The 26,573-nt window shown below is 38.2% G+C and overlaps 1 protein-coding gene across 1 annotated transcript in view; it reads right to left on the reverse strand.

Annotated features, from left to right (window-relative positions):
• Nucleotides 1-3,543: 3,543 nt before the first annotated feature.
• LOC306883342 (DNA-directed RNA polymerase I subunit RPA1-like) overlaps nucleotides 3,544-26,573 on the reverse strand; it is a 33,483-nt gene continuing 10,453 nt past the window's right edge. The window contains exons 10-34 of the mRNA XM_079438526.1: nucleotides 26,342-26,518; nucleotides 26,119-26,241; nucleotides 24,042-24,269; nucleotides 22,673-22,927; nucleotides 22,390-22,581; nucleotides 22,135-22,284; nucleotides 20,037-20,220; nucleotides 19,864-19,946; nucleotides 18,811-18,969; nucleotides 18,567-18,665; nucleotides 16,746-16,898; nucleotides 16,518-16,600; nucleotides 16,246-16,411; nucleotides 13,994-14,215; nucleotides 13,628-13,842; nucleotides 12,736-12,903; nucleotides 12,371-12,506; nucleotides 11,622-11,782; nucleotides 11,402-11,531; nucleotides 11,211-11,318; nucleotides 9,601-9,867; nucleotides 5,096-5,296; nucleotides 4,840-4,957; nucleotides 4,594-4,758; nucleotides 3,544-4,458 (exon numbers count right to left, since the gene is read on the reverse strand). Coding sequence (XP_079294652.1) covers nucleotides 4,361-4,458; nucleotides 4,594-4,758; nucleotides 4,840-4,957; nucleotides 5,096-5,296; nucleotides 9,601-9,867; nucleotides 11,211-11,318; nucleotides 11,402-11,531; nucleotides 11,622-11,782; nucleotides 12,371-12,506; nucleotides 12,736-12,903; nucleotides 13,628-13,842; nucleotides 13,994-14,215; nucleotides 16,246-16,411; nucleotides 16,518-16,600; nucleotides 16,746-16,898; nucleotides 18,567-18,665; nucleotides 18,811-18,969; nucleotides 19,864-19,946; nucleotides 20,037-20,220; nucleotides 22,135-22,284; nucleotides 22,390-22,581; nucleotides 22,673-22,927; nucleotides 24,042-24,269; nucleotides 26,119-26,241; nucleotides 26,342-26,518 — 4,041 coding nt within the window. The 3' untranslated portion in view covers nucleotides 3,544-4,360. The remainder of the gene's footprint in view (nucleotides 4,459-4,593; nucleotides 4,759-4,839; nucleotides 4,958-5,095; nucleotides 5,297-9,600; nucleotides 9,868-11,210; nucleotides 11,319-11,401; nucleotides 11,532-11,621; nucleotides 11,783-12,370; nucleotides 12,507-12,735; nucleotides 12,904-13,627; nucleotides 13,843-13,993; nucleotides 14,216-16,245; nucleotides 16,412-16,517; nucleotides 16,601-16,745; nucleotides 16,899-18,566; nucleotides 18,666-18,810; nucleotides 18,970-19,863; nucleotides 19,947-20,036; nucleotides 20,221-22,134; nucleotides 22,285-22,389; nucleotides 22,582-22,672; nucleotides 22,928-24,041; nucleotides 24,270-26,118; nucleotides 26,242-26,341; nucleotides 26,519-26,573) is intronic.

The following is a 26,573-nucleotide window of genomic DNA, read 5'->3' on the forward strand; positions in this document are numbered from 1 at the left end:
TCATATTGCTCAGGCCCCACCCTCAACTGCTGAAGTGCAGTCCAATTTTAGCATATTCTCTCCACGCATCTGTAGCGACAATGTCTTGTAAGCAATGCAGGCATTTTGTAGTTTTGTGATGGAGAAGAACATAAGAATCTTAATTTTCTCCCGACATCAGAGCCACTGAGGACACAGTGCATTAGTTTTGTTTTTAATGGTAATGACCACCGAATACACCTAAAGTCGTTTATATCTGCGCAAATTATTTGACTCCAAACTGCTTTCAGAATGAGGGACAATTCAAGGCAGTTTTTGTTAAAAAGTTAAAACTCAAAGATAGATCAGTACCCATTGTACGTGACCCAGCTGCACCTCCAGAAGAAGTAAAGATCATGTTTTTTCGTATTCGCAATCCTAAAAATTTTTCACCCACAGAAACCTTGCACACTGAATCCGATGCATATTAATTAATCCGTTGCGAGACTAGCCTACTAAATGCATTGATGATTTTGTTGTCCTCTCGCTTCTTAAAAAGAGAAAAAGAAAGGAAATATTGGGTCCATCCAATCCTAAAATATAGAGAGGATGGAGTTCCCCGTCCTTGAGCAGCGGGATTATCACGGGCGATGTCAGTGGCTCAGTTTGATGCTTTGCTAGTGATACTAGAGCTGCATATTAAAAAGAAGACCACCAACTTCTGTGAACTCGGTGTGCAAGGATCTATATACAGTGCTTTGTGCTGGGAGATGAAGTGGATGAATTTGACAATCCCATTCTGGATTTTGGGTTCGCTTGTATGGGACGGATGAGCAGAGCTCATTAGCATTTAAAGGGACATGCCCCAAAATGAGTCGCTCTGAACAGGGCACAACCACTGAGGAATTTTAACCAAAGTATGTTGCAGACCATTCATGAAGACCCTAAAGAATCATACCAACTTGTGGAAGATCAATGTCCCCTTTGAAGCACAGCCACCACAAAATCAGACTTACTTTGAGGTCATTCTGAGGTTAAATACATATTTAAAATCATAAGAAATATTTTATTAGCTATGATACTGTTTTTTGAATCAAATCTTTGCATAGCTATGACGGGAAACACTGGAATCTAACAATGCCTTGGAAAAAAACTGTTAATCTTTAAAAAAATGAAGCATAGCTATACATAAACCCATATAGGAAATAAAAGAGTTATCGAATAAGCATGTTCTAAACTCCTGAAACATTGGTGTTTCATATTTTAGAGCAGTCACTGCAATTTATGAAAGAAATCAATTAAATCTGTATGTGGGAGTGTGTGTGAAAAAAAAAACAGATGTAACCCCCACTTAACATTTTCATAACTAATTTAATTTAAAAAAAAATCCTCAGTAACTGTAACTGATTACAATTACTTTCATTTTGTAATTAAATTACGTAATTCCGTTACATGTAACTAGTTACTCCCCAACACTGCGCACTGATTATGCTTAGAAACATTTGTAGGCGGAAAGTGTAATCTTTTAAATAAAAGATATTAACCTCTATTGGTAATTATCATCTTAATAATCATAAGCAGCTTGATGGGCCGTTTCTCAAACGGAAGGCTGCATCCTCCGGAGGCCGCATTTGTAGGCTGCAAAGGTCATCAAGCCTGGTTTATTTCAGTTAACTGAGCATTACATTCGGGAGTCATAAGCATATTACAACAATTTACGCTTAAGAATAATGAAATTTATAACTGTTAATTTTCTAAAATAAGATCTTCTTTATAACGTAAGCAGCCTACAAATGCGACCTCCGGAGGATGGAGCCTTCCGTTTGAGAAACAGGGATTGTCTCATTTTGACAAAGCACAGAGAAATGTAACAGGCACCACGTGACCATAGTGAAGCCCACTGTATATACAGGTACTGGTCATAAAATTAGAATATAATGAAAAAGTTGATTTATTTCAGTAATACCATTCAAAAAGTGAAACTTGTATATTAGATTCATTCATTACACACAGACTGATATATTTCAAATGTTTATTTCCTTTAATTTTGATGATTATAACTAACAACTAATGAAAGTCCCAAATTCAGTATCTCAGAAAATTAGAATATCAATTAAGACCAATGCAAAAAAAATTATTTTTAGAAATGTTGGCCAACTGAAAAGTATGAACATGAAAAGTATGAGCATGTACAGCACTCAATATTTAGTTGGGGCTCCTTTGGCCTGGATTACTGCAGCAATGCGGCGTGGCATGGAGTCGATCGGTCTGTGGCACTGCTCAGGTGTTATGAGAGCCCATGTTGCTCTGATAGTGGCCTTCAGCTCTTCTGAATTGTTGGGTCTGGCGTATTGCATCTTCCTCTTCACAATACCCCATAGGTTTTCTATGGGGTTAAGGTCAGGCGAGTTTGCTGGCCAATCAAGAACAGGGATACCATGGTCCTTAAACCAGGTACTGGTAGCTTTGGCAGTGTGTGCAGGTGCCAAGTCCTGTTGGAAAATGAAATCTGCATCTCCATAAAGTTGGTCAGCAGCAGGAAGCATGAAGTGCTCTAAAACTTCCTGGTAGATGGCTGCGTTGACCTTGGACCTCAGAAAACACAATGGACCAACACCAGCAGATGACATGGCACCCCAAACCATCAATGACTGTGGAAACTTTACACTGGACCTCAAGCAATGTGGATTATGTGCCTCTCCTCTCTTCCTCCAGACTCTGGGACCTTGATTTCCAAAGGAAATGCAAAATGTACTTTCATCAGAGAACATAACTTTGGACCACTCAGCAGCAGTCCAGTCAAGACGCTTCTGACGCTGTCTCTTGTTCAAGAGTGGCTTGACACAAGGAATGCGACAGCTGAAACCCATGTCTTGCATACGTCTGTGCGTGGTGGTTCTTGAAGCACTGACTCCAGCTGCAGTCCACTCTTTGTGAATCTCCCCCACATTTTTGAATGGGTTTTGTTTCACAATCCTCTTCAGAGTGCGGTTATCCCTATTGCTTGTACACTTTTTTTCTACCACATGGGGACCCTGTGCAAGAAACATCCCTGTTGTTTTCCAATAGAGCAAAATAATGTGGGAAGTCGTGGCCTAATGATTAGAGAGTCGGACTCGTAATCCAAAGGTTGCGGGTTCGAGTCTCGGGCCGGCAGGGATTGTAGGTGGGGGGAGTGAATGTCCAGTACTCTCTCTCCACCCTCAATACCACGACTGAGGTGCCCTTTGAGCAAGGCACCGAACCCCCAACTGCTCCCCAGGCGCCGCAGCATAAATGGCTGCCCACTGCTCCGGGGGTGTGTTCACGGTGTGTGTGTGTGTGTGTGTGCATGCTGGATGGGTTAAATGCAGAGCACGAATTCCGAGTATGGGTCACCATACTTGGCAGTATGTCACTATTTTTTATTTAAATACTTTATGTCACCCATGTGCTGTCTGTGTACCACCCCATACGAATCAGTTTGAGTGAGTCAACTGTTTGATTCCAAATCATTTACTCTGGATCGCTAACTGAGATGATTCAGGCCGTTTTGCTAAACCCTTTGCCATTTCAATAAGAACTACTTCAAAAGAATTCATGCCGGAATCAGGGACACACATTTTATTCAATACAATCCAGTTGTTTGCACTTAATATTCAGAACAGATGAATAAATCTGCCACAGCATAAAACCATACCCAGATCTAAAACAGAAACCGGGGTCAATGAAATCTCACTTTCGATCTATTAATTAAAAATAATAATAATTGTTTTGGGTCCCTTATACTTTTATTAGAAGTAATAATTACGGTAACACTTTAAAGTAAAGCGTCATTTGTTAACATTAATGTATTAACTAACATGAACGAAGAATGCAACAATACATTACACTTTTTATTAATTAATAAAAATACAGTTGTTCATGTTAGTTCACAGTGCATTAACTAATGTTAACAAACACAACTTGTGATTTTAATAATGCATTAGTAAATGCTGAAATTAACATTAAGATTAATAAATGCTGTAGAAGTATTGTTCATTCTTGGTTCGTGTTAACTAATGAACCTTATTGTAAAGTGTTACCATAATTACAATGTTTGTGGGTTAATCTAGTTAAATTTTTATAAAACCATGCAATTTTAACAATTCTAATTGTATTTAATATTTTCTTTCAACTGTATACAGTAATTACAATTTTGAAACTTTTCAAATGTTATTTTATTTTTGTGCTTTTGGAAATGGATCCTTACTATCCTGAACTAGACCTTTTATTTTCCATTATAATAATAATGACAATCATAAAATTACAAGAAGTCAAAAGGAAAAAATATTTATTGATGTTATAGACAAGAAATATTGCTGTTTGTAATTCTGGAATCCATAGCAGTGAGCAAACTAATTCTCCAAAACCCAGTCCATTACTATAACGGCTGTTTCAGATCGAAGAGGCCGGTTCCTCCTTTCACAACGTTTCCTACAACCAAGCAAGCTGAGGGCGAACTGAGTTTGTCATAAGAACCTTAAAAAAGCAAAAAAAAAAAACAAGAATTGAGACATGCATGCATAATTATATTACTGAACAACTACTTAACTATACTACTAATCATTATCAACAATATGCATTATTAAATTAGGAAAGACTATTGTATTGTACCCAGCATCGTTGCTTGCTTTAAGAACTTGTAACTGGTCTCAAAGGTCATCTGTTGCAGCGGGGAACTGTTGGATTGCATGCCAAATCTGTTGAGAGGCTTGTACACCCCCTCAAAACACATGTAGTCAGCCACTAGAGAGAGATGGCGTGGGTCCACCTCAATACCTGTGAACAGAGGAACCAGTCAGATCTCTAATGAAACACACACTGCTATGAGTGTCAAACAATCCTGTTCTGCTTCATTACCATAGACAGCAAACACATCTTTAATCTCCTTCTCAATGACTCTGAGGGCCACCTCAATACCATATGTGTTGGCCATAGCATGAACCTGGTTGGAGTATAACCGGTTCAAGTCCAGGATCTAGTACAACAAAACAGATTGTATCACATGCCATATTTGGACTGCTACCACACTAGTTCCAATACATTAGAGTACCATGTATTCATGAACAATTAAATTCGAAGACAGAAAAAAAATGTTGGACTGTATTGGACTCACATCAGCATGCTTGAACATCTCATGCATGTTGATGCCCTCTGTGTTGAGCACCATCTCTTTTTTGCCCTCCTTTGTGGTGACTTCATTTAATAAGCAGCGTGTGATACCCTTGGTCTCCATGATGACAGCGTTCTGAGCCTGCTTCACCACCACTGACGTGAGGTCAAAGTGCACTTTAGTGAGGGGTAGGACCAGGGTTAGCTGTCAAACAAAAGCAGCAACGTATTATGAATATGAAAGCACCAGTACCATTTGCTGTAAAATAGCAGTTTTTCTTTCTATTACATATTACACACTTTTACAAATATATATACACAATTCAAAAGTTTGGGGCTGGTAAGATTAAAAAAATGTTTTTTAAAGTAAAAAAAAAAAAATCTATCTGTCTATCATATTATATATATATATATATATATATATATATATACATACACACACACAGTGGGTACGGAAAGTATTCAGACCCCCCTTTTTCACTCTTTGTTATATTGCAGCCATTTGCTAAAATCATTTAAGTTCATTTTTTTTCCTCATTAATGTACACACAGCACCCCATATTGACAGAAAAACACAGAATTGTTGACATTTTTGCAGATTTATTAAAGAAAAACTGAAATATCACATGGTCCTAAGTATTCAGACCCTTTGCTGTGACAATCATATATTTAACTCAGGTGCTGTCCATTTCTTCGGATCATCCTTGAAATGGTTCTACACCTTCATTTGAGTCCAGCTGTGTTTGATTATACTGACTGGACTTGATTAGGAAAGCCACACACCTGTCTAAATAAGACCTTACAGCTCACAGTGCATGTCAGAGCAAATGAGAATCATGAGGTCAAAGGAACTGCCTGAAGAGCTCAGAGACAGAATTGTGGCAAGGCACAGATCTGGCCAAGGTTACAAAAAAACTTTCTGCTGCACTTAAGGTTCCTAAGAGCACAGTGGCCTCCATAATCCTTAAATGGAAGACGTTTGGGACGACCAGAACCCTTCTTAGAGCTGGCCGTCTGGCCAAACTGAGCTATCGGGGGAGAAGACCCTTGGTGAGAGAAGTAAAGAAGAACCCAAAGATCACTGTGGCTGAGCTCCAGAGATGCAGTCGGGAGATGGGAGAAAGTTGTAGAAAGTCAACCATCACTGCAGCCCTCCACCAGTCGGGGCCTTATGGCAGAGTGGCCCGATGGAAGCCTCTCCAAGAACTTTTTGGCCTTAATTCTAAGCGGTATGTGTGGAGAAAACCAGGCACTGCTCATCACCTGTCCAATACAGTCCCAACAGTGAAGCATGGTGGTGGCAGCATCATGCTGTGGGGGTGTTTTTCAGCTGCAGGGACAGGACAACTGGTTGCAATCGAGGGAAAGATGAATGCGGCCAAGTACAGGGATATCCTGGACAAAAACCTTCTCCAGAGTGCTCAGGACCTCAGACTGGGCCGAAGGTTTACCTTCCAACAAGACAATGACCCTAAGCACACAGCTAAAATAAGGAAGGAGTGGCTTCACAATAACTCCATGACTGTTCTTGAATGGCCCAGCCAGAGCCCTGACTTAAACCCAATTGAGCATCTCTGGAGAGACCTAAAAATGGCTGTCCACCAACGTTTACCATCCAACCTGACAGAACTGGAGAGGATCTGCAAGGAGAAATGGCAGAGGATCCCCAAATCCAGGTGTGAAAAACTTGTTGCATCTTTCCCAAAAAGACTCATGGCTGTATTAGATCAAAAGGGTGCTTCTACTAAATACTGAGCAAAAGGTCTGAATACTTAGGACCATGTGATATTTCAGTTTTTCTTTTTTAATAAATCTCCAAAAATGTCAACAATTCTGTGTTTTTCTGTCAATATGGGGTGCTGTGTGTACATTAATGAGGAAAAAAAATGAACTTAAATGATTTTAGCAAATGGCTGCAATATAACGGAGTGAAAAATTTAAGGGGGTCTGAATACTTTCCGTACCCACTGTATATATTGATATATACAGTATCTCACAGAAGTGAGTACACCCCTCACAGTTTTGTAAATATTTTATCATATCTTTTCATGTGACAACACTGAAGAAATTACACTTTGTTACAATGTAAAGTAGTGAGTGTACAGCTTGTATAACGGTGTAAATTTGCTGTCCTCTCAAAATAACTCAAACACACAGCCATTAATGTCTAAACCGCTGGCCACAAAAGAGAGTACACCCCTAAGTGAAAATGTCAAAATTGGGCCCAAAGTGTCAATATTTTGTGTGGCCACCATTATTTTCCAGCACTGCCTTAACCCTCTTGGCCATGAAGTTCACCAGAGCTTCACAGGTTGCCACTGGAGTCCTCTTCCACTCCTCCATGATGACATCACGGAGTTGGTGGATGTTAGAGACCTTGGGCTCCTCCACCTTCCGTTTTAGGATGCCCCACAGATGCTCAATAGGGTTTAGGTCTGGAAAATTGCTTGGCCAGTCCATCACCTTTACCCTCATCTTCTTTAGCAAGGCAGTGGTCGTCTTGGAGGTGTGTTTAGGGTCGTTATCATGTTGGAATACTGCCCTGCGGCCCAGTCTCTGCTTCATTATGTCACAGTACATGTTGGCATTCATGGATTCCTCAATGAACTGTAGCTCCCCAGTGCTGGCAGCACTCATGCAGCCCAAGACCATGACACTCCCACCACCATGCTTAACTGTAGGCAAGACATACTTGTCTTTGTACTCCTCACCTGGTTGCCGCCACACACGCTTGACACCATCTGAACCAAGTAAGTTTATCTTGGTCTCATCAGACTACAGGACATGGTTCCAGTAATGCATGTCCTTAGTCTGCTTGTCTTCAGCAAACTGTTTGCGGGCATCATCTTTAGAAGATGCTTCCTTCTGGGACGACAGCCATGCAGACCAATTTGATGCAGTGTGCGGCGTATGGTCTGAGCACTGACAGGCTGACCACCCACCCCTTCAACCTCTGCAGCAATGCTGGCAGCACTCATACGTCCATTTCCCAAACACAACCTCTGGATATGACGCTGAACACGTGCACTCAACTTCTTTGGTCGACCATGGCAAGACTGTATGGTCTTGGCCACCATGCTGCAGCTCAGTTTTAGGGTCTTGGCAATCTTCTTACAGACTACACTATCTTTATGTAGAGCAACAATTATTTTTTTCAGATTCTCAGAGAGTTCTTTGCCATGAGGAGCCCTGTTGAACTTCCAGTGACCAGTATGAGAGAGTGAGAGTGATAACACCAAATTTAACATACCTGCTCCCCATTCACACCTGAGTCACATGACACCGGGGAGAGAAAATGGCTAATTGGGCCCAATTTGGACATTTTCACTTAGGGGTATACTCACTTTTTTGGCCAGCGGTTTAGACAGTAATGGCTGTGTTGAGTTATTTTGAGGGGAAAGCAAATCTACACTGTTATACAAGCTGTACACTCACTACTTTACATTGTAGCAAAGTGTCATTTCTTCAGTGTTGTCACATGAAAATATATAATAAAATATTTACAAAAATGTGAGGGGTGTACTCAATTCTGAGATACTGTGTATATATATATATATATATATATTTTTTTTTTTTTTTTTTTCTCTGAGGTTATTTGTATGGTGGCCGAGAGAGCTCAACGCTGCAACTTCAGAAAACACATGCAAATAGAAAGGCTCCAGCAAATTAAGAAAACATCTCCATCAGTTTGACAGCACATGTGCTGCAAATACTCACAACACAACCAAATACAAAACACACTGCAAATCCTCACAACCCAACCAAATACAAAAATGTGGACTTCAAGACCACAACAAAATTATCTCAACAAAATAAAAAATTAACTATGTTATATATTTATATTTGCAGTGCGTTTCTGTTTTTGTTTGCGTTGTTAGCATTTGCAGCGCCTGTGTTATCAAATTGATGATGTTTTCTTAATTTGCAGGTGTTTCTTCATTTGCAGCACATTGAGCTCTCTCGGCCACCGTACATTTGTATATATTTAAAAATTTACTTTATTCCTCTGATGACTAAATTTTCAGTCATTACAGTGTTACATAATCCTTCAGGAATCATTCTATTATGTTGATTTTGTGCTCAAATACATCTTATTATCATCAATGTTGTAAACAGCTGTGCTCCTTCATATTTTTGTGGAAACCAGTGATGGAGTTTTTAATTTGATTAAATGTGCCTTTGTCTTGGAAAACAATCTTACTGACATCAGACCTTGCAATTGAGATGAAATTATGAAACTTATTTCACAATATTAAACTGAGTATAGTTACTAGTCAAATACTGGCAGATTAAGGCATAGGCATCTGACCGATATATTAGTTTCTCTTTAACTGACACCATTTTTAGTACTGGTATGGTAACACTTCATGGTATCAGAAATTGGTATACAAGAATTTTTTTAGAGTATAGCATCAAAGTGTAAAAATGGCTTCATTGCATCCCTCAAGAGCACAATATGTGTATATGATGACAATGATACTGATTTAAGATCAACTGATTTGTACACACCTCACACCATAGCCCATTTGTGGGGTCATATTTGTAGTCCTCAATGGTGGAGCTCAACTGAAGCACAGTGTTGATCCTCATGGAGTCCTGTGAATCTCCCTCCAGCTCTTCAGATCTGTTAAGACTCTGGGTCTGGTCTGCTGGTTGGCTTTCACCAGACCCTTCCTCAGAGTTCTCCTGAGTATCTTCCTCTTCCTGTCTGTCCTCAGCCACATCCTCCAGCTCCTCATCAATGGCCTCCTCTCCCTCCTCACTCTCATAGTCCACCTGAAGGGTCATATCACAGTGACAGGATTTTACTTTCGTCACGGAATGGAATTGCAGAATACAGTCATGAAAGTAGAATTTTCTGTATAAATGTTGTGGAAATTGGCAAAATTTTGGATGAATAAATTAAAAGCTGAAATGACATGGATGGACAACTCTATGAATATTAAACCGCAAAAAGACTATTTAAATATGAAGTCTACATGTTGTGCATGTTTTTGTGTGAATGAGCAGAGCAGTTTCGTCTGCAACATATACACATGTGCTCTGCGTCTACTGTCTCACTATATGAGGACATGAACAAATTAGGGATAGTTAACCCAAAAATGAAAATTGTGTCGTTAATTACTCATCCTCAAGTAGTTCCAAACCTGTATGAATATCTTTGTTCTTCTGAACACAAAGGAATATATTTTGAAGAAAGTTTGTAACCAGGCTGTTTTGGGGCACCATTGACTTCCATAGTAGGACAAAAAATACTATGGAAGTCAATGGTGCCCCAGAACTGCTCCGTTTCCCACATTCTTCAGAATATCTTCCTTTGTGTTCAGCAGAACAAAGACATTCATACAGGTTTGGAACTACTTGAGGGTGAGTAAATGATGTAAATTTTCATTTTTGGGTGAACTATCCCTTTAACTTCATTTTCATCACTTGACCAGCATTGCACCATTTCATTTGATAAAAATTATTGTCCTATATAAACACAAAAACTTAAAGGTCTTAACTTGAACATGTCAAAAAAAGTTTGGTTTAACTTGAAGAAATTATGACAAACGTATTACTGTTACTATTAAAATTTTTTTTTTAAGGATTATAACGAAATTTTGCAAGCCTGAAAGGAATTTTTCAAATTTGATTTGAATACACTTTAAAACATGAATTAAATGTTTAAAGTATTATACATGTTTTTGATTACCACCGTTTCTTAATAATATATTTGTATTAAACCATAAAGCACAGAATACAGTAAAAATGAACAAAACCCAACACAGAATTTCTGAATAAATAGAAGACTTCACAGGGCACTATCACTGTTAAATAAATGATTAAATTGCTGAAGATTTGAGTTCAACTGATGAAATCATGTTTTTATTAAAATGTAACTAAACTATTAAAGTGGAATGGGAATTTGCGAAAATATAAAACGGAATTTGGGAAAAATGGATTTCATAGGCCACTAAATACAATGCTGCTACCCAGAACAAGCAGAGCATTGACTGAAATGAAGCAGCAAAATGGCTTGTTCAGAAAAGGTCACGATTAAGACACAAATGCCCACTCAAAAGAATTCTGCACAGCAAGACCATGAATATATTTAGAGAAAGGGTGAATTCTGATACCTCCTCTTCTTGTTTTTCTTTTCTCCTGGAATCTGTGGCATCAGCATCACCTTCATTCGCCTCATCATCCACAATCCTGTTGTTTTCTGCATCCTCATTGCCATCATCCTGTGGAGAAGTCAAGCGTATTGCAGTCGTTAGACATTTATGGCATGACAACAGCATACCTGCGGCTTGTTGTGACTGTCTACCTCTTTGTCCGCGACGCCACCAGCATCTCGATCATTGTCATTTGTCGTGGCTTTGCGTGTATCCACCACATTGACAGCCGCCAGTTTAGCACTCAGCTTCTTAATGGCCTCCAGCAGCATGCGAAAAAATCTGTAATGTGCAAGCAAGTCTATGAGATATTGGGGAAATTTGCGGTGAAATAGCTGAGACTGATGAGCGGCTGAATGGTTTTAAGCGTACTTCTGCTCCATGAAATGAAGAATCTCATTAGGGCTGAGTAGCTTGTCTTGCTGGTATCGCTCTGGGGGCAGGAAGTGGAATGTGAGTTTGAAAACTCGTGACTTCTGGCTCTGTTTCTTTACCAAGCGGAAAGTTTCTATCACATCCACTTTGTGAAGCACCTGTATTCAGAAAGATCAAGAGCACATGGAAGTTTATACATTTATAACAATAGTTGACCTGACTGACCTTCATCATTCCTTTTTAAACCTGTTTGACTTTTTTTTTTGTTTTTTACTGTAAATCAAAAAGATGTTTTAAATTTGAGGTGTTGTATATCCATATTTCCATATGAGAAAAGTGAATGAGAAATGGGTGGAAAGACACAAACATAAAAAAAAGAGAAACGATTTATAAATTATAAACTACTAATTATAAATTATAAACTTAAAGCATTTGCTAATACATGATTAACAGATTTAATTATGGATTACTTATATGATGCATTTATATACTATTTTAATGGTATAAAACCAAAAAACCTTACAGGTTTATTTTGGAACAACCTGAGGTTGAGTAAATAATGGCTTTTTTCATTTTTAGGTGAACTAGTCCTTAAAGTTGCCATATTTGAACACACGAACATGAATATGATTTGAGATCTATAGTGGAGAGGAAAAAGATTTTACTGAATAACGCAGCACACTGACACAAGTAAACACTGAAACAAAAACAATGACACAAGTAAACATTGAAACAAGTGTGCTCACCTCTGACAAACACACACGCGTTATCTTCTTCCGCAGCGTCTTAACACGTTTCAAGGCTTTCTTGCTCATCAGAACAGGAATGCTCATCATAGGGGTTTTGATGTTAGAGCTTGCCACCATGAGTATTTCTCTTAATCTATGGAAGATGATTTCACATTGAAAGATTTTTTTTTTTTGTGAATCACAATGACACAAAAACAATACGTGAAGTCTGCATGCAACTGTATCAAAGTAGTTTACATGAACATTTAACCTTTTTAAATGAAGGAGCGCGCTAAACAGCATATTAATTTTTTATCTGGTATTTGTACAGAGAATCATTTACTTTTTCTGCCATAATTATTGACTACTAAATGAAATCTGACCTTGGTATACCCAGGGTGACATTCATCTCTCCTCTGCCGGCAAAGTGGAAGGTGTTGAGGGTCATTTGTGTGGACGGTTCACCAATGCTCTGAGCTGCCAGCAGCCCCACGGCCTCTCCGGGGTCACACAGAGAGCGCTGCCACTTCAGCTGCAGGAGATGCTTCAATCTGTCAGCACACACAGAGGGAGCAAAACACTTCTTTACTGCAGTGCTTCTCAACCAGGGGAAACATTTCCAATGGGGTCTCGAGATGAATTAAATTGATTAAAAACGACAAAATGAGCATTAAAATAAGCTAAAATAAATAAAAATCTAGATATTTCTCATTTTAATTCACCCCCCTCAACAACCCCCTTTTTTCTAAAAAGAACCAAGAGTTCCAAAAGCTGCATATCTGAGGTACCCTAATTTTAAAAATTATTTCTAGACCTGTAAAAGTTATGTAAATTAATCAAATCTTAAAACACCAAGAACATTTTTTAAAGAATTTGTTTTTTTAGTTACAGCAAGCTCTGAAAAAATGTATCAGGTCGAAATTTTGTCAAAAATAAATTAGTAAAATTATTATCCAGTAAATCACGAATGGATTCAGCTCTTAATTTTCTGGAATTCTGAAACCTATTTTACTTTAAATGATTCTGGTTACTTAAAAACACTCACAGTTTATGTAAATATATATATAAATAAAGAGAGAAAGAGAGAGAGAGAGAAAAACCTGTTATTTTAGCATATGTACCATAAGAAACCTATTAGTCTGCATTAAATATTATTGTGGACAATGGAGAACCATTTTACTATGACATTAATTTTCCAAATTCAAAATCTAGAAGTCTAGAAATGGCCCTTTAATCCAGATATACTAATGCTTAATGTCAACATACAGGTCTTACCTATCAGTGTCAATGATTTCAGAGGAGGTCTGAAATTCCTGCTTGACACTGAACTGATCCAGGTAGGACTCAACAATGGAGTCAAACGTCTCAGACACTGAACCGAAGCAGATGTCCGGCCGGTAAACAGCCAGACAGGGGTCTGGACAATGAGACGTCTTCTTTAAATACTTCATTCGGCCAGACTCATCCAGAGCTCTCCAATTCTCCAAGAGCTAACACACAAAGAAGGTAATGTAGGCACAAGTGCAAGTCATACTCTGTGTTAACTTGACAAGGTTTGGGGAATTGAATCATCTTTCTAACATAGTACTTCACACAGGATGCTATTGTAAGACTAAAAGCCATCTACAAATGCTTCAGTACCTGTAGAGTAGCTGGCTCTCTCCCATTGGCCAGTGTCTGGTTTTCTACTTGAGACTTCAACATGCTCAGTTTCTTCTGCGAGTAGAGCAGGAAGGCACCGTCTCTGGGTGAAACATGCTCATGTTTGGCTTTCCATTTCTTGATGGCCTTAAAGTGACTAAATGCTGCCCCTGTTTCCATTTTACCCAGAACTTCATCCACACACTTCGACTTTCTGATAACCTAGAAAATAGTGCATTATATAAAATGTTTAATGTCTTCTTCCATCAGCACAATGGTGAACAGCCATGTCTATTAACGTACTGCAATATTAGTCTGTTAGTTATTTTAATGATTTTTCTTTCATTTCAGATTTGCATCATCTTGCATTCATAACAATCCAGTCACAATATATATGAGTTGACATTCTCTTAATTTGTGTTGCGTGAAAGTGCAATAATTCTGCTGAAATGCAAAGAGAAATTTCCCAACAAAAATGACAACGACCGTGATCACAATTATAATTTTTGAGAAAAATATTTGTTATTATCAATTTACCCTTTATCTTGCAGCTCTAATGCACGGTTACCTCGTAGTAGGGGTCGACCGATGTGTGTTTTTCAGGGTCGATGCCGATACCGATTATTACAGACTAAGTAGACCGATAACCAATATTTTGAACTGATATATATGTCTGGTGTAAAAATGAAAATTAATGTCAAAATTAAGAATAACAAGGGCCCTGACAAAAACTGCCTTCCCTAGTGTTGGTTGCACTTCTTACTCTGGTCTTCCTCCGTGCATCCATCTTCAATAAGGGTAATATAAAGAGAGAGTTAAAAGTGGGGCCACTGTATGCTTCATACAGTGATTAAGGCAATGAATACTGTACTACAGCTAAACAGCTTGGGGAAATGAAAGTATTTGGCTTCAATAATTTACATGCTCGAAATGTATGTGTAATAGCATAACCTCTCATAATTCTTCATTAATTATTTTCTGATTACTAAATCATAACCTACAAGAGGTGACTATTCAATTCATCAATCTAATGCACATCAATTGATTAACTTAAAAAGCACAATGTATATAATACGTGTAAATAATTTAATTGTCTTCATAGCTCCATTGTAGAAGTTGCTAAGAAGACCGCAACTATTTTAATGAAACTATAACACTAATAGCCTGTTATAGGCTCACTTGGTTCAATAGCCTATTGAAATGTCACAATTTCTGTCATCCTAATCTTGACCTATGTGACAGTAACTTAATCTTGGCCTATGTGACAGCATCTTAATCTTGGCCTGAGAGACAGTAGTTTCCATTAGTTTTCATTTACAGTGCAGTGCAAATGAAGGCATAAAACATTAATTTAATTTATCTTTTAATCAAATGAGAGTTAAACTATTTTTTGTCAAACAAATGGGTTTACTATTAAAATTAAAACATGTAAGAAATAGCGTATTGTGTGATTATTCTTTTAAACAAAAGTTGTAATAATTGTTGTAGTAGTATTAGTAGATAAACCAAACTTTTATTTTGATGGGTTGACATGAGAACCTCTTAAGTTTCTGTAGCCCATGTATGATATGACGATTGTTTTACTCAAATGAAACGGTCAAATGTTCATGAAGTAACTCTCAGAGCAGTTACGGGGACGGCAGATGCTGAAAACACCGCGAGCGTCGCGCACTTCAGTGTGTGTGTGTGTCTGTGCCATTGACATATACAGAGATAAAAAAGAACATGCAGAGTTCATATTTAAATAGTCTTTTTGCGGCTTAATGTTTACAGATAGTCCATATGGCGAGTCGATTTAAGTGTACGGACTTACTTTTTATTAATTCATCGAAACTTTGACAAATTCCGTGACTCCGCGTTATACAGTAATACAGTGGATTCCGCGATTCCCCCCGCGTTTCCCCCATCGCGGAAACCATAAATAGATAATACTATGTTTTGCTTCAGTGATTGTGATTTATTGCAACTTGAGCAACGTCTGCTGCTGCCTTTGAGAGACAACTGATGCGTGATGAAGCAGCACAAGTTAGCAAGCGCTTTCGGTGTGAGAGTGCCTTTAGACTTCCACGTTGATTGGTCGGACGCATGACTCCCAACAAATCAGATGAGCGGTGGGTGGAGACTGCTCTAGGCCACAGAGTAATGAGTTCCAACAGGCTGCATCACACCCATACAGCGCGTTTCAAAATAAAACCGATACCGATAATCATAAAAATGCTTAATATCGGCGCCGATAATCGGCCAACCCCTACCTCGTAGTTGTCTTTGATGAAAGGGAACTGCTGCGGCTGTAGGAACTGGGTCTTTGGGATGTCCAGCCCGTCCTCTCCATAAAGAAACTGGACCACACTTCCATCACTGTCTCGCACAGTCAGATCGTACTGGACCACCAGACCTTCTAGATGCTTGATCACACACCTGAAACACCCAATGACAGTTAATGTCACTATACAATGAACCTGAATACAAGAATCTCACAGGGATTTTAGACTGAATGCTTTTTTTCAGTTAGAACCAGATCTACCTCTGCAAATAACCAGATCGACTGGTTTTGACAGCAGTGTCCACAAGACCTTCACGACCAGCCATACAATGGAAAAAGAACTCCTAAAATATAAAGAGAGCCTCCAGTTAAATATAATCCAATTTACTATATTAAATTAATATTACTCCTAAAAATAAGATTGAGACTTTCTAAAAAATAAAAAATAAAATAATAATAATAATCAAGAAGAGTTCAGTCTGAACGTACAGGAGGTTTGATTCCCGTCAAGAATCTGCCAGTTACAAATCCTCCGGATCGCGGCTGAGGTTCATAGGGCTGAAAACATGGCAGGGACTTCCCAGAAGGCATAAGTGGCGGTCGGCGGCCCTCCAACTCAATCTGACCCAATAAACAGGAGATCTGCACATACACAGGAACTTGGTTCATAGGAAGATCACGGCTGAATAACATGCCATGCTAACATCTGGCTTAACCTGACCTAAACATGGAAATCATTTATCATCCGTAGATCATTAACAATCACTTAGTAGTGATGGAAGAAACAAAAGCTTTTCAATACACCACAAGACGCCTGCTGTTCAAATGTTAAGTATATGGGTATAACAAACACTAATTCATTAGTTCACACAGATAACCGCACACTAGTGGCGAATTTTGAAACATTTCAAAACAGTTGATGTAACAAGCCTCATTAACTGAAATCACATAACTTGTGATCTTCACAAAGCAGTTTCAAAAGTGGCCACAAGCATGCAGAACGTGCAACAATTCCACAATTTGACTTGTGCAGCACTTAATTTTTATTTAAGGGGTCATATGATGTTGCTAAAAAGAACATTATTTTGTGTATTTGGTGTAATGCAATGTGTCTATGCAGTTTAAGGTTCAAAGAACACATTTTCCACATACTGTACATTACTGTTGCTCCTCTATGCTCCGCCTTTCTGATTTTTACAAAGCTCATCGTTCTGAGAAGAGAGGCGAGCTTTGATTGGCCAGCTATCCAGTGCGCTGTGATTGGCCGAATACCTCAAGCGTGAGACCGAAATGTTAGGTCCCTCACCATATTGTAATGCCGTGTCCCAGCGCAATGACACAAAAACAATAAAACCCATTATAAACAAGGCATTTACTGCATCCAGTGGGGACATAATTACTGATTATAATGACTTATATTGTCTCTTTACACGTTGTGTTGCATCGCGCCGTGTAAACATTACCATGTCTGCATTTGTGTTTGTAGAAACGCCAAACAACAAGCACTACTCTACACAGCTCAAAACTTGCGTTTGAATTCATAGTCATTGGCAAATTCTTTAAATAAAAAAAACAGGCTGTAAGTCAGAAGCACCAGACTGTCCAAGCAAAGTTGGAATTGCCCCACTTTATAGAAACAGCCTTTGTGCAAGCCAGCATTGTAGGCTACTCCCAGGATCAGGAAATAGTCCTCCGTTAAAATACGCTGCACACACTCTAATATTTGGGTTGAACTGTTCTGGAACAGTGCTGTAAATACAACTTAACCACTGATTTCTAGTTGTGTCCTCTTTTGGAAGCCCAAACAAACACTTTCACTTTCACAACGAAACAGAATCTCCACGACATGGCAGCAACAATACTACAGCCAAAATAAACATTTGGCCGGTGTTTTGCAAATCTTCCCACATCGTGGCGAAGAAATGGGGGGGCGTGTTTGAATGAGCCGTTTTAGGGGGGCGTGGACGAGTCTTAACTTTTATAAAGAATATCTCTTTGGTTTTGAGACGTTAGTCTTTGCAACTTTAGGGATCTTATCTATGCATGAACAGCTTGTAGCACTCCAAAGAGAAAGGAAAACTTGAAATTGCATCATATGACCCCTTTAATTAAATCATCAACTATTGAATTTTGACTATCACATTCCTGATTTTCTTTCCCCAAACCACTTAAAACAGTAGTTAAAACTTTTGTTATACAATTAAAGACTTATGATCCTAAATCAATTTTAAGACTTTTTAAAGACGTGTAATAGTACTAAAAAAGCTGCTATATTCAGCTGCTGAATTCAGTTATTGGAGGAAACATTACCTGCATAGTATTAACAGTCGAACCCTTGGCTCCTGACTGCACCATCAGCTGTAGGTTGTTTTCTGGGAAGGAGCGGTGGAGACCCAGCGGCATGCAAACCTGATAACAACAGATCACATGTGATGAAGCCCATTGAGACAAAGAGTGATTATGACTCAGTGAGAAATAATATAAAAGACATGAAGACAAAAGTTCTGCATTTTCAAGATTTCCTGTTTAGATGTGAGTCGTGACGTATGTGCACCTTGTTGATGTTGTTGTTCACTTGATTGACCTCCTCTTTAAACTTCAGGTCCACCATGTTGAAATCTCTCTGGTCTGTGTTCAGATGAGCGTCTTGCCAGCGTTCTCTGGCTTCAGTGTCTCCAGCAGCTGCAGGCAGGTTAAATGCAGCCTGGAGAGCCTGTTTTCAAGCAAGAAAGTAAAAGAATATGACCTCTGCTTGAAGACAAGACAAGCACAATGTTGAACGAACACAAGAGGAAATTAAGGGGTGAGACAAAAAACATCCAGAGGGCAAAAGATCCACAGCTACCCACACACTCTTACACAGATAGAGAGAGTGGGAGTATGTGACTGTAAGATTACAGCAAATATTATGCTTCAAAATTAATAATCATATCAAATAATCAAAATATCAAACTTTGACAAATAATCGTTGGTTAATTTCTATATAAATACCCAAATGTATATATTTTTTAAGCATAGAATCTAGAATTGTTGCGCACAAGGATGCACAGATCACTTCAGTTCACGTTTCAACTCAAAGAAGAGTAGATTTTTACTGTAGTAAAGTTTCAAAGATTAGCATACTTGATAAGCAATAGAGAAATTTATAAAAGTGAGCTTAAAGACTTTATATTCCAAAGGAATTTTATTGTTACTACTCCAGTGAAATAAATGTTTAAATCAAATTTAGTGCAGTCAAACGATTAATCGCATCCGAAATAAAGTTTACATAATATATGAGTGTGTACTGTGTGTATTTATTATGTATATATAAATACACACACATGCATGCATACATTTAAGAAAAATATGTTGTTTATATACTAACTATATTTATATATAATATAAATTATGTGAATATAAAATTTATACATATAAATATTTTCAAAATACATACTGTATGTGTGTATTTTTATATATGCATAAGAAATATACAGAGGAGTACACATACATATATTATGCAAACAAAAACTTTTATTTTGGATGTAATTAATCGCGCTTAATAGTTTGACAGCATCAATCAAATTATTTTTTTTAAAAGTTGCACTTTTACTGTTCCCAGATTTACCTTGGAGCCACACTTGACTGACTTTTGGATAATTTTCCTTCTCTGTTTGTTGGCTCCATCTTTTACTAGAATGTCTTCCACACCTGTCAGAAAAAAAATACATAGTTCAATACAAAATACCATTCTACCTTGTCTGTTCAACAAGATAGGCTGGTATTGACGTGCGATCTTACCCAAGGTGAAACCGCGGTAAAGCTGCAGGTAGGCAGTGAAGAGTCGTGCCAGACAGCTGAGTAGTTTACCGCTGGTCTCTCCTCCATAGAGCTCATAGCAGCAGTGGACCAAACCGTACGCTGAGCTGCCATAGTGAGCTTTATCCAGAACTCCCAGCAAGAGCTCTCCCTGACGAATGACCACCTGAAAAACACAGTACATTACATTACTACACCTTTCAAAAACATATCCCATATTAAAGAACTTGATAGAATTATCATTCCTCTTCTATGCATCTTTACATAAATTGATGGAATTGTGTGTAAAATTATAAATTGCTCATTAAGTTGGCAAACAAAATCCATTTTCCATAGTATCCTAAAGGGGAAAAGGAAAGGGAAGTGGTGTGTGGCCAAGTATGGTGTCCCATACTCTGAATTTGTGCTCTGCATTTAACCCATCCAAGTGTACACACAGTAGTGAACATACACCCGGAGCAGTGGGCAGCCAATGATGTGGCACCTGGGGAGCAGTTAGGGGTTCAGTGCCTTGCTCAAGGGTCTCACCCAGTCTTTCAGTCTTTCATCACCAAATAAGCTGCTATGTCATAAAACTATTTTCATGACAATTAACCAATTGTCCCTCATTTTTATTACTCCAAGACAAAAACAAACAAACAAACAAACATGTAATTACTGCAACTGTAAGCATTTACCATTTAAAATTAGTATTATCTGAACTGCTGACTGAAACAAAAGATCATTGTATTATAATAATCAAATGACTAACCCTATTAAGAATGAGAATTATCACGGAGCAAAACAATGTGCTGACATAAAAACACTCACAAAGCAATTTTTATAATGATCCTAAAATAGGCTCTCTTACACCAAACAGATTTTATTACACGTGTCCCTGCGTGAGCTCCATAACTTTATTGTGTAATGACTATATGTGCTACTACTTTGACAGTTTTTCACACAGTTTGTGTTTTTCTTTCAAACTTTGTAAAAGCTGAAGCAGAGTGTACTCTCGTGTTCATTTTACGAGCCGTCCTGTGTTAAGTCCTTTTTTGTTTGGTCAAGTTTTAGTTGTCTAAAAGTCTGTAAATCCAAATTATATTAATGTTTTTCAATTACAACTAAAAAATCCACGTTTGGATTAATTACAGTTCATCAGTCAGGTTTGATGGCAGATTAACACAGCAAACAGCACAAACATCTGTGTGAAGAACCACACACTGGCTGTATTACAATTCTAGGTCTATATTTTTCTCCCTTTTTTAAAATATTTTATAAACTACAGTTTAGTCTCCTCTTTTTCATGACTGATATTGCATGTTGATACAGTCACAGTTAAGCTGGCTGCACACTAGACAATTTTCAAATCTTAACCGATTTTAAAACCATGGGAGACCACAGTCAACCGTTTTTTAGCCTTATAATCCTCTGAACGCACACACTAGATGATTAGAGCAGACCACGAGACCGCAGGAACGATTTCCCAGTGACACGTGATCTCACAGAGACTCGCGACATCAAACATGACTAGAGAAGAAAACAAATAGAGGACAATGACATTGTCAGCTGGCTCTCCTGGCGTGCGTTCTGTTTCACAGTGAAAAACAAAGTATACAAAAGAATATGAATGATGCTCTCTGCTTTCACGGCATGTTTGTGGCTGCCAGGTTTCAGCTATAGAAGCAGGCAACATCCGGTGAGTGACGCTTGCTCGCTCTCATTGGCTATCACGAGTATCACGGCAGCCCGATCAAGAGTTATTTTTTAGTTCGGCGACGCTCCGTCTCGATCGGGAGCGGATAAATAATCGTAATGACACCACACAATAGAGGATTTGTGGACAAAAAAAAAAAAAAAAATCGCTTGCGACAAGCCGCGAATTAGCCCCCCCCAGTCGTTCGGGGGTGCAAATCGGCCTTAAAATCGGGCTTAAAATCCTCTAGTGTGCGGCAGGCTTTGTGTTTATTGATTGTCTCATCTTTGTGTATTCTTAGTCAGTCATTGAACAATTACAAATACTTTAAATCACAGTTTATTTTAAAGAAATGAACATTAGTGTGCTGCAACGGCACTGTTATAGAGAATATTCCATTATTACCTGAGATTCACACATAGTTTCCGGCCTGTATCCTGGAACAGCTCTGGGCGGTTCCTTCACCCAGGCTTTACTGGGAATCTTGGCTTTTCCCATCAAGTTTAAAGGGATGCTGTTTTCTGGGATGACATTCAGCAAAACGGTCGACACCACCTTGAAAAAAAACAGCAAAATCTTGGTATTTATACAAGTCCACAGCTTTTGTTTTCTGATGTCTGATTTGCATGACAATACAAATTGCACACGCATGAGAATTACCTGCTTTCCTGTCCAGAGAGGCACAGGTTTAAAAAGCGCAGGAGGCAGGAGCTTCACTCTGCCGAGCTTGTCCGTCAGGCCTCTGTAGACTAGCGCAGTGTACTGATCCCGTGTGAAAAAACAGCCACGGACGGTCATTCTGGTGCCAGACACCATGTGGTCCTGAATCAGGCCGGCCAATGGCTTCCCATCCTACAAAAGGTGCAGAGATCAGTGAAGTGTTTTCCAAAATGGCAGACAATTTACATTTGAAGCCGTTTCAATTTTCTAGATGAAGACTCACTTTAGGCACCAAGTACTGCTGGTCTGTGCTCACTAGCGTGTAGGCCTCAGCTCTGCCCAGCTCACTCTGAGGGAAGTGAGCGTTCATCTCGTCACCGTCAAAGTCAGCGTTGTAGGCCTTACAGTTGGCATAATGTAATCTGAGCACTTTCTCTCCGGGCAGGATGCGAGCACAGTGGGCCTGAATCGACGGTCTGTGGAGAGTGGGCTGACGGTTTAGCAGCAGCACATCCCCATTCTTGATGTGCCGATTTACCTAAAAAAGAGAATTAAATGTCAAAGGTCTGGATCAACAAATAATACAAAATGTTAATGCTGACTTTGAATGTACAGTAAATTAATTTAAGACTACTATATTAATATTTTCACAGTGTATTAACAGAGGAATGTCAAGCAATTAGGAGTGTGCAATATATTGGCTATGCAGTTGTTTTAACAATGTGGAAGCTGATATTACTGAGCAGGTCACTCACTTTGCATACAAACACAAAGACGAATTGACAGTGCAGGTTTTCACTCCATGGTGTAGCCTACTAGAATGCCTCCCAAAATTCAAGATATGAGAAGATAAATGCTTATGTTTTTGTCTTTCTATTCAATAAAAATCTTTCCCAGATAATCAATATCACACAATCCAGTGTGCTGTTTTCCCGTATATTAGCATGCTTGCAAATGTGATGTCGATTTCACACAAGTTAGTATTTTGAGAGACATTTTAGACACAATATTGTCAATATTATACACAATATTGTATTCTGTTTTTCACTAACAAAAATAGTTCCAAACAAAGCCACAGCAGAACTGTTGTGCATCTCCAAGCAACACGCATCGTCTCATTCCTGAAACAATCAGCATTTTTGAACAAATCAATCATACAGCAATCTATTGCTTTTTTCCTGAATTAATCAGTTTGAACAATTGGGTGAATAATCAACTCAATGGCTCACTGCCACCTACTGACAGGACTGGTTTCACCTACTGGTTTTAGTTTCATATTAAGGTATCATTTCATTAAATATCATTCCATATTTCAATATTCAATAAAATATTTAAAAAAAAATCTCATAGAATGATTTATGCAATTGTAACTGCAGTGTAAAAACACTTGAATGCTGCTTTATTTGCAGCTTTTGCACCACTTGCAGTGAAACAATTTATTTAGCTGATTGCGTTTTCATTTTATTGGTAACAGACTATAGGGTCTGTTTATTCTAATTGAATGTCACAAATAATGATGCATACATCTAATATGGTCATGTTTCACAGTGTGCGTTTACCAGCTATTTTACAGTGTGACTCGTGCACCAGATATAATATTACTCAAAATCTATCTAAATAGCAGTGCGTCGTTGTCAAGATAATTGACTCACGATCTTCATGGGTATCTTGTGCTGGCCGGTGCTGGGGGTCAAGAGCTGTTTGGCCACGGCTTCTCTCTGGGTCAGGTTGATGCTGCTGAGGATGGTTCGGGACCCATCTTCATTAATGACCATGGAGGCTCCAGGGTGGACGCTGGGTCCATTCAGCACTGCCTGCCTGAGTTCCTTCACGTTCCAGGGTGTCACTGGCTGTGGGTACGTCAACTTGGTAGCAAAAACCTAGAGGAACCATATTAAATTACTTTCTAAACCCCAAATCAATATTAAATGCTTTTGTACAATGGCTGCTAAACGGGATATTTCATTGCTAACAATGACAACAAATGAATGCTATTTTCATGCCTCTCATATGACTCTGAACTACAGCTCCTGGACTTTAGTATGAAATAGATGGTGAATGTCATGTCCATGTAGTGTTGTCAAAAGACGTGACAGTACCAAGTTTCTTTAAGTACCGGTGGTACCGATTACCCAGTCAACCCGGTTCTTGCTGCGCAATCTGAAAGGTGCACAGATGCGCTCGCTTCATAAAAGCACTGAGACAGGGCGACATCAAAAGGAGGAAACACAACAAAACACTTTGATGACGACACCCGGATCAAATGAATGAGTTCAAGCAGGTAAGTTTCAATTTAATATTTAGATCTTCTCTTATGATTATTAATCCATATTTTAATTTGAATGTCGGATTAAATTAAACAGTGCCATTATAGCGCAGTTAATCGTTAGCATAAGCGCAGCTAACGCTAATATAATGAGCATTAGAATGAAGTTTCTTTATTAACTATTTAATGCTCCTATAACTTTTATTAGGGTAAAAGGAGGACATGATGGTATTTAGTATTTTTGCACACCAGAGGCTTTTAAATGAATTGTGAATCTAAAATATGCCTGTTAAAGAATGTACAAATGTTTATGTCAGATCAGTCCGTCAGAAAAGCAGTTCTGGGCATTTCTTTTTCTTTTTAGCTAACTTGGTTAGTTGTTATTCTTGGCTGGATAACTAGCAGGTTTTGAAAAAATTCAATATGTACAATTAAATGAAAGTACAGTCAAATTTTATCCCCTGACTTTACAATAAGATGCCATTCATTGACATGACTTCATGTTATTATCTAACATCAATTTACAGTGAGTCAACAATATATATTTGTACATTAATGTTTTTGAATGTAGTTTAATTAAAACACTTGATCATTCATGTTTGTTCATTGTTCATTAAATAATTTTAACAGATTTGATATTATGTATTAGTAAATTTTGAAATTAGCCCTAAGAAGAATAATTGCTATATAACTATTGTTTATTGATATGTCATGTTATCTAACAAATGGAATCTTATTGTAAAGTGTTTTTAATACTAGTTTCCATCTATTTGATATACACTTGTCTGAAAATATATGTAATCTTATTTAAATTTATCATAAAAGTCGAAGTTTGTTATAAACTGAAATGTTATATTTTAGCTGGAGTCAATGATCTAATGTTGCACTTGGTCAGACTCAGCCCATTTCTTTACTTAAGTATATTATATTTTCCTTTTACAGCTGCAGGCTGAGGAAGATCATCATACCAGCAAACCCTAAAACAGACAACGGTTTACAGTTGTTTTTCAGCAGCAGCAGAAATATGACAAAAACTTTTGGGTGAAACTTGTTTAACTTTTTTTTCATACTTTTATTACTTGTGGAAAAACTTGAAACTATTTTAAATAAGCATAAAGAATGGCATTGATTTTTGTAGTTTATTTTTGTTTAACTTTATTAATAAAAATGTGTTTTTTTAATTAGCATGTTTTTGTGTTGTGCGTTGGTACCGAGAACCGTGGATTTTCACTGGTATTGGTACCGAATACTGAAATTTTGGTACCGTGACAACACTATGTATTTCTTTAGTTGACAAATAGTTGCTCAATAAGCAAAATAACGAAAAAATCAGTAAGCAGAATTAAAAAAAAAAAACCAATCACCCAATGTGGGTTTATTTTGCAATAAAGACCAGCTGACTGTACATTATCCCTTACGTATCATACAAAAACACTATTAAAAGGTCAAATCCAATGTCTTACCATTGGTATTCCAATCTCATTGGTTCCGATGTACATATCAGGACAAATGACGGAGCGTGCAGCGTAATCCACACGCTTTCCCATCATGTGCTTCCTGAACAAACCATCTTTCTTCTCCAAGAGCTGAGAAACACATTCAAAAGAGACAACCACTTCAAAACATTATTTCCCACCTTTTTTAGTGCATGATGGGTTCTGGTCTTGAGATTTGTCACACACTGACCTGACGGATGCCTGGGAACTTCGCAGTTATCAGTTTGTCCATGTCGCTGTCAAACACGATGTTGACGTGACTCTGCAGGTGGATCCACATGTTATAGAGCTTGTCCGTGAGAGTCAGTCCTTGGATGCCCGTCAAGAAGGTCTGATCTATCTGACTGATCTCTGTGGATTCACTGGACTGAAGAAATGACAGATCATGAATACACATGGCACTTCTCATAAAAGAGATGCAA

This window comes from Barbus barbus (genome assembly GCF_936440315.1).
Source record: "Barbus barbus genome assembly, chromosome: 17".
Lineage (NCBI taxonomy): Eukaryota > Metazoa > Chordata > Actinopteri > Cypriniformes > Cyprinidae > Barbus > Barbus barbus.